This window comes from Geospiza fortis, unplaced genomic scaffold (assembly GCF_000277835.1).
Source record: "Geospiza fortis unplaced genomic scaffold, GeoFor_1.0 scaffold361, whole genome shotgun sequence".
Taxonomy (NCBI): domain Eukaryota; kingdom Metazoa; phylum Chordata; class Aves; order Passeriformes; family Thraupidae; genus Geospiza; species Geospiza fortis.
Genome location: NW_005054356.1, coordinates 3,017,062 through 3,025,275, shown reverse-complemented (window position 1 = coordinate 3,025,275; position 8,214 = coordinate 3,017,062). Strand labels below are relative to the sequence as shown.

The window sequence follows — 8,214 nt, the reverse complement described above, 5'->3', positions numbered from 1 at the left end:
CCTTGCTCCTGCAGAAGCTGCTCCTGTCCTCCTGCAGTGGAGGGTGGTGGGTGTTCCTTCTCCTACTCTGCAAGAGGCAGGAATTCATGTCTTGGTACCAGCTGCTGTAACTACTTGAAAAATTAATTTCTAGGGGGAAAAAAACCCTCGAAGGAATATTGGGAAAAATCCCTCCTTTGAGGTGCCAAGTTGTTTTGGGCACAAAATTCATCACCATGGCAGTGATCCACGCTGAGCCACTGCAAACTGAGAGTGGGTGTGATGGTAAATAGTAACAGCAACAAAAGCTGCAAAAAATGCCCCATTATCCAAATGAATGAGCTGGCCTCCCAGCAAAGAGGCAACTGAGCATCTTCAGCCTTTTCTGAGGACGTCCAAAACCTTCCTCAGGCTGCAGCTGGCTTTGGAACTAAAACTCAAAACCAAGACTTTCAGGCCAGGTGACAGAGATGTCCCTTTGTCCCTTCCACCCATCATTCAGAGCCAGGTGCTCTCTGTGCCACATTCAGGAATCTTTCCCTGTGTTTTCTTTCCACCTTGGAGAACTCAACAGGAAGTTATTTCCATAGTACAGAAATTTTGAACATAGCCTTAAAAACTCTGAAATTCTATCATTCACTCCTTCATGGCAAATTTCATATTTTGAGAGTTCTTTCCATAGAACTCCATTGCTTTTCTAAAGTGTTCCATTGGTTTTAATCCCATTAAATTCCAAAATGTCTTTGATAAAGAGTTATGCAATGGAGTAGGGAACTATTTTTCCCCCAGCTGCCAATTTCTCTCTTCAGTTGATTTTCAGATGGCATGAAACTGTAGCTCTGAACTCCTACAAAGAGCCAGGTTAAGATTTGTCTGTGGGTGCTTAATGCAGTTCGACATCTTGGAGAAGGAGGAATGAGAAGTGGTCATTATCCATTATCTGCTTGGAACCTTTCAGAGAGAGAAACAGCTTCTGCCAAACACAAAAAGATGTTTGAGCTGAAGCCAGACAAGGAGGAAACAAGATCACCTTCTAGCACTGTGAGATTGCTTTCCTGATGATGTTGTTTCAAGGAAAACTGGAATGTGTATGGCTGAAGAAGTGCAGGTGGTGCCATGGGTTTTACATGGATTAGCAGAGTTGTTCTGGACAATGATTCACTGTCCCTTCTCTTGGCAGAAAATAAATTTTCCAGTCTTGGAAAGAAACATGTATATATATGTATATGTATTTTAATAAATGTTTCTCTACATGGAAAAAGAGCAAATTTGAGTAAAAATAATATCCACTGGTGGAAAAGTTAACAGTGAGAATGAACACTTTTGACAAAAAGCTGTATTGACACTCCTCAGTTCAGGTCAGGGGTGATGGATAATGTGGTGCCACTCCCAGGGCTGTCCTGGATGTCAGTGCTGGATTCACCCCCTGGGGGCCTGGCTTGGTGCTGTCTGCAGGGAAAGTCCCAGCTCCAAGGGCATGGGCGTGGGTTTAAACCCAGCTTTTGCAGGTGTATTGACTGGACCTGGTTTATTTTAGCTCCTCTGTGGAAATATTCCAGAAATAGCTAAGAAAATGTCCTTTTTGAAGAATAAAGAACCAGCTGTTTATTGCAGCTCTCATCCTAGAGAAGTGGGTTTCTGAGGTTGCCATGAATCCATTCACAAAGATACAGAGAGGAATTAAGAAACCAAATAATTTGGAATTATATTTGTGATTATTATCCATATAATAATGTTATCCCTACTGATGTGATGATTTTTACATACACTGTCTTGAGGTCAATCAGCACTAAACAGAATAGAATTTCCATTTAGGAAGCCAAAAAATTGCTTCCATTCAATACTTTGAAGTTCCTGAGTTTTGTCAATTCTTAATGATAGTGACATTTCAGTCTCCCACTTCTTCAGGACTGCACTTTTCCCATCTTACATCTGCCTGGGCCTGTTTAATTTGGGTGGGAAAAAGTCTCATTTAGGAAAAGGGGGAAGCATTCATCCAGTTACTGAGTTTGGATTTCTCTCATATTATTTCTTCCCTGTAACACAGTTACACATGAGGACCTCAGAGGTTTGGAATGTCAGAATAAGCCTGGGGGAGAACTGGTGGGAAGAGAACAGGTCACTCAACAATTTATTACATGGACATCAGTGTGACGTGCAAAATTTATGCTACTTATTACAGACTCTGCATTTAAAGCATGTGGGTGTACAGATATAAGACACTCTTTACTTCTAAAATAAATAATGCAAAGTCCACTTAAATTAATGTTATTTCTGTTAACCAGCTACATCCCTTCATGTCCAATGAAATCTTACTAAAAAGCCCTGTTGGAAGAACACGAGCATCTCTTGTACCCGAGGTTGTCTTGCAGAACTGGTCTCCACTGTCCTTAAAATGCCCACAGCAATTTAAATCATTTACATAAACAGAAATGCTTTTACAGGGAGGACACTGAAATGTGTTTTTAAAGCTGCCCAAACCCCTAAACCATTAAAACAGATGTGACTGATGGTTTTGTGAAATTTTGATGGTGCTTTCTGCATAGAGTCACAGCATCCAGTGCCACCCCTGCCATGGGTGACACTTTCTGCTCTCCCCGGCTGGTCCAAGCCCTATCCAGCCTGGCCTTCCAGGGATCCAGGGGCAGACACAGCTTCTCTGGGCACCTGTGCCAGGGCATTCCCACCCTCACAGGGCAGAATTTCTTCCATATATCCAATCTAAACCTCCTCTCTCAGTTTGAAGCCATTCCTCCTTTTGTGTCACTACAGCTCCTGATGGAGAATCCCTCTCTGCCTTCCCTGTAGACCCCCTGGAGATACTGGAACTGGTTATTTCTTCCACTTTTATGAGATTGTGTCAGTATATTACACAGACACCAAAAAAAAGAGAATTCCTCAGCACAAGTTACTCTTCTGTAAAGGTTATAGTAAACATGTCAATGCCTAATTAAGCAGCAAATTTTATCCATATTGTGGGGGATGTGCAGCTGTCTGGTACTTCTGCTTTTCCTAGAGAAGGACAAAGGATCTTGTGAGGAATAAATTACTGTATGTACCTTCCAAAGGAAAACTTAACTGAAGCACAATTTGCTTTTATGGTACACAGTACATTACTTTTATAAACAAAAGGGTTTCACTTATGCCTATTAACACTTTCAGATGTTGTATTTTGACATATAAATTATTTGTGTACATCCTAAAGTGCATTTTTAGGTGATCAAGTGGCAAAAGGTTACTGTACCTAGATGATGCTCTGAACCAGGAAGATTATGGCACTTATTTTTCTTCTCTTCCTTGCAAATTCAACCCCTTCTCTCACTGAGGCTAAAAACAATTTCATAGAATTGAAGCTTTTAGTATAAACTTTAAATTCTTACATATGAATTTTCCAACTGTCCCATTACAGGACAGTTAGAATTATACTCCCATGACAGGAAAATTATTAACTCGGGATCTCTGGCAGTTATAATGAATTATGATCATCTGCCAACAAAATGCAGCAACCTTCACAAAAAGGAGACATCATTTGGCTTTTTTCACTTCCAGAACTAACAGAAAATACAGTTATAGATTAAAACAAAATCCAGTAAAGAAAATACATAGTGAAAGCAGAAAAGTGGAACTGTAACATTCTCCTTTAACAGGTTATTTCATATATTGACATTACATTTCAGGTTATGTCCAAGAGGAAGATTTAAAGGAAGAGGAAGATATAAAGGAGGAAGAAGAAGATGACGATGACAACAACTCCACTGCTCAGCTGCAGAGCAGCAATGACACTGGCACGGATGAGGAGCACGAAGTGGGTCCTGAGCAGAAAGGGAACTTCAGTTTCCAGAATTCCCCTGTCAGTCACATATCCAACCAGGACGTGGAGAACGAATCGCTGCTGAGTGACAGTAGTGACCATGTGGCAGATATCAAAAACATCTGCTCCAGGGAGCCCCAGGACCCCAAAAGCAGCGCCCACCCCAAAGCCCAGAGCGAAGCACACGATTGCATGGATAGAATGACAGCAGTCTATGCCAACATCCTGTCGGACTCTTACTGGACAGGCTTGGGGCTGGGTTTCAAGTTGTCCAACTCTGAAAAGAAGAGTTGCGACAACAGGAACGGAGGGAACAAGGCTGATTTTGATTGGCACCAAGATGCACTGTCCAAAAGCTTGCAGCAGAATTTACCTTCCAGGCCTGTCTCCAAGCCCAACCTGTTCAGCTCGGTGCAGCTCTACAGGCAGAGCAGCAAAATGTGCGGGACTGTGTTCACGGGCGCCAGCCGGTTCCGCTGCCGGCAGTGCAGCGCTGCCTACGACACCTTGGTAGAGCTCACGGTCCACATGAACGAGACAGGCCACTACCAGGATGACAACCACAAAAAGGACAAGCACAGACCTACCAGCTACTCCAAGCCCCGGAAAAGGGCGTTCCAAGACATGGACAAGGAAGATGCACAAAAAGTTCTGAAGTGTATGTTCTGTGGTGACTCTTTTGATTCCCTTCAAGATCTGAGTGTTCATATGATAAAAACAAAACATTACCAAAAAGTGCCTTTGAAGGAGCCGGTACCAACCATTTCTTCAAAAATGGTCACTCCAGCCAAGAAACGTGTGTTTGATGTGAACAGGCCTTGCTCCCCCGACTCCACGACAGGGTCTTTCTCAGACACTTTCTCTCCTCAGAAGAATGCGAACCTGCAGCTCTCCTCCAACAACCGCTACGGGTACCAGAACGGGGCCAGCTATACCTGGCAGTTCGAGGCCTGCAAATCCCAGATTTTGAAGTGTATGGAATGTGGAAGCTCTCATGATACCTTGCAGCAGCTCACAACCCACATGATGGTCACTGGCCATTTCTTGAAAGTCACGAGTTCAGCTTCAAAGAAAGGAAAGCAACTTGTTCTGGATCCTTTAGCTGTGGAAAAAATGCAGTCGCTGTCTGAAGCACCAGCCAGTGACAGCCCCGTTTCAAAATCAACCAGTAAATCATCTGCAGAATGCATAGGTCCTGCCTCTGAACTTAAAAAAGAAAGTAAAAAAGAGAAAGCTGATGATGCAAACAAAGATGAGAAAGCAATGAAAACTGAGGAGTATGAAGACACTCTTCAGAAACCCCTGGATCCCACAATGAAATATCAGTACCTCCGAGAAGAAGATTTAGAAGATGGTTCAAAGGGTGGTGGGGACATTTTAAAGTCCTTGGAGAACACTGTCACGACAGCCATCAATAAAGCTCAGAACGGAGCTCCCAGCTGGAGTGCATATCCCAGTATCCACGCGGCTTACCAGCTCTCCGAGGGAGCCAAGCCCTCCTTGCCTGTGGGATCCCAGGTGCTCCAAATCAGGCCAACCATGACCAATAAATTGAGGCCCATAGCACCCAAGTGGAAGGTGATGCCTCTGGTCCCTATCTCAGCAAACGTGAGCCAGTGCACTCAAGTGAAGAAGGAGGCTGAGGACAAGGAGGAGGTGCATAAGGACTATGCTAAGGAGACTGTCCAGGCTGAGCCGGCCTCGCTCAGCCAGAACGAGAGGGAACCTCTCCTCAAAGCTGAAGCCTCTGCAGAGCCAAAAAAGACAGAACCGTGTCCCTTGAAAGAAGAAGATAAAATTAAAGAGGACAGTGGAAAAGAAAAGCCAGTCCTCAAGGAGCCACCAGCAGCTTCTCTCAGCAATGGTTGTGCCGCTGCCAACCATTCCTCGGAGCTGCCCTGTGTGAACCCCCTGAGCGCACTGCAGTCCGTCCTGAACAATCACCTGGGCAAAGCCACTGAGCCCTTACAGCCTCAATCCAACTGCAGCCCCAGCTCTAGCACAATTTCCATGTTCCACAAACCCAATCTAAACATGATGGAGAAGCCAGTTTTATCTCCTGCTCCAACCCCACCAAAGCCTGCAAGCGTATCCAGGCACTATTTGTTTGAAAACAATGATCAGCCTATTGACCTGACCAAATCCAAAGGCAAGAAAGCTGAGTCAGCTCAAGCACAATCTTGTACTTCTCCACCTCAAAAGCACGCTCTATCTGACATTGCCGACATGGTCAAAGTTCTTCCTAAAGCTACCACGCCAAAACCTGCTGCATCCTCAAGGATCCCATCCATGAAGTTGGAAATAGATGTCCGACGCTTCGAGGACGTCTCCACGGAAGTCTCCACTCTGCATAAAAGGAAGGGCAGGCAGTCAAACTGGAACCCTCAGCATCTGCTCATTTTGCAAGCTCAGTTTGCTTCCAGCCTCTTCCAGACATCTGAAGGTAAATATTTATTATCAGATCTAGGCCCACAAGAGCGCATGCAGATTTCCAAATTCACTGGACTGTCGATGACCACCATCAGCCACTGGTTGGCAAATGTCAAGTATCAACTTAGGAAAACCGGAGGAACAAAGTTTTTGAAAAACATGGACAAAGGACATCCAGTCTTTTATTGCAGCGACTGTGCATCTCAGTTTCGAACCCCCTCTACTTACATTAGCCACTTAGAATCCCACCTAGGTTTCCAAATGAAAGACATGAACAGGCTGGCTGTGGAGCAGCAAACCAAGGTAGAGCAAGAAATCTCCAGAGTTTCAGTTCAAAGATCTCCTGAAACAATAGCTGGAGAAGAGGACACAGACTCTAAGTTCAAATGTAAGTTGTGCTATCGGACATTTGCGAGCAAACATGCAGTAAAACTTCATCTAAGCAAAACACACAGCAAGTCACCAGAACACCATTCACAATTTGTAGCAGAAGTGGATGAAGAATAACTCTTAAGGTATGCATGCTCTATAGTGAGTTTTCATTTCAGCATTTCCAGGAGGCTCCGTCAGGCTCCGTGCTTTGGTAAAAGTAGGAAAACCGTATAAAATGCATCATGTATGCTGCGCCGCTCCTCCCCCGCATGTACACATCCATTTTATAATGTTTTCAGGAAGAGAGCTTGGTCAATGCAAACCCACACTGCCCTAGAGAGAAATGTTGCTGCTCGTTATTTGCAAAATAGCTGTTTGCCCATTTCTCTTTTGTTCCTAAGAATAAATCATTTCACATCCACTGCACTTCGGTGTGGAATGCAAGAACTAAGTGCTGCTCTTTGCAGTGAGAATGGAAAAAAACAGACAAAGAGCACTGAAACTCAAAAGGTTATTACCTCACTCAGTGCTAGCACACCAATAAATCTGATTTGGATGGGGAAAAAGAAGAAAATTCAAAAGACAAATTAGCAAAATCTCAATTATTCCAAGTTTCTCATAATCTCAAACACAGCCTTGAGAATCTACAAATAACTGAAAAGTTCCTATGTAGAAGTTCAGTTATTCTTCTGTTGATATTTGGATGTTCAGTTTTGTAAAATATTTTAATATTTTACACTTACTTAAACACTTGCTACTGTGAGTGGCCTTTTTTGTCACATCATTTTAACCTCTCTCTCCATCATTCCTTTTTTAATCTTTAAGATGTTTGATTATATTTTGCTTCGTGTTGGTGGAAGTCAATCCATAAACATCACTGACTTCAGTGCAAGTTCTCGTATAACCTGGGGGAGTTATTGCTTAATTGAGATTTTTTACAAGCTTAATATTTCCAAGACCTGTTAGTAGGATACTGCTGCGTTAGTGTTGCTATTTTTTTGCTGCAAGATACACCAGTTGCCACAACCAATGTTTATAACATGTAATGTAATATTCAGATGCCACACCATTTTTGCATTTTTAATTTTACTTGATTCACAAACTTGAATATTCTTGATTGAAATAAATATGCAGAACATCAACTAAAAGTCCAAATAGAAGTTTTTTGTTCTAACCAGTTTTTTTTCCCAGGAGGGCTCTGTTTAGTTGTGCCCAGCAATTCCTCCAGCAGACTCAGGTTCTGCTTGTGTACACAGAACAACCATGTGCAGATCCAGGTTTTCTCCGAGGTGTTCACTACTTGAATAACATTCAGAAATTTAATTTGTCAGATGGTGAAAATTAAAGATGTGCTGGGAGTTGTCACTGATGCCACCTGGCTTTGTGGCCATCCTCTGGCTGATTGAGAGGATGGGGCTCAGCCCCCGTTTGAGGGAAGATTTCCCATTTGTTTGCTGCAAATATTCATGTTTTAGGAAACACTTTGTGCTGCCACAGCCAGCACGAGGGCTCTGTGTCACTTAAGCTCCATTAAAAATGCTACTTTTGAATAATTTAAACCACTGATCAAGGGGTTACTTTGGGCTGGTACTGTAAGCTATTGCCATGGAGTATAATGTCAG

At 43.1% G+C, this 8,214-nt stretch overlaps 1 protein-coding gene across 1 annotated transcript; it reads left to right on the top strand.

The window, feature by feature from the left end:
* Window positions 1-215: 215 nt before the first annotated feature.
* Window positions 216-7,734, top strand: TSHZ2 (teashirt zinc finger homeobox 2). The gene is made up of 2 exons (XM_014308075.2): window positions 216-252; window positions 3,657-7,734. The coding sequence occupies exons 1-2, from the start codon at window positions 216-218 to the stop codon at window positions 6,725-6,727; spliced, it is 3,108 nt and encodes a 1,035-aa protein (XP_014163550.2). The 3' UTR covers window positions 6,728-7,734.
* Window positions 7,735-8,214: the final 480 nt, after the last annotated feature.

Coding starts and splice junctions, on each gene's coding strand:
- TSHZ2 (XM_014308075.2), top strand. CDS start 216: ATGGCAGTGATCCACGCTGAGCCACTGCAAACTGAGA. Junction 253..3,656: donor TGAGCCACTGCAAACTGAGA/GTGGGTGTGATG, acceptor ATTACATTTCAG/GTTATGTCCAAGAGGAAGAT.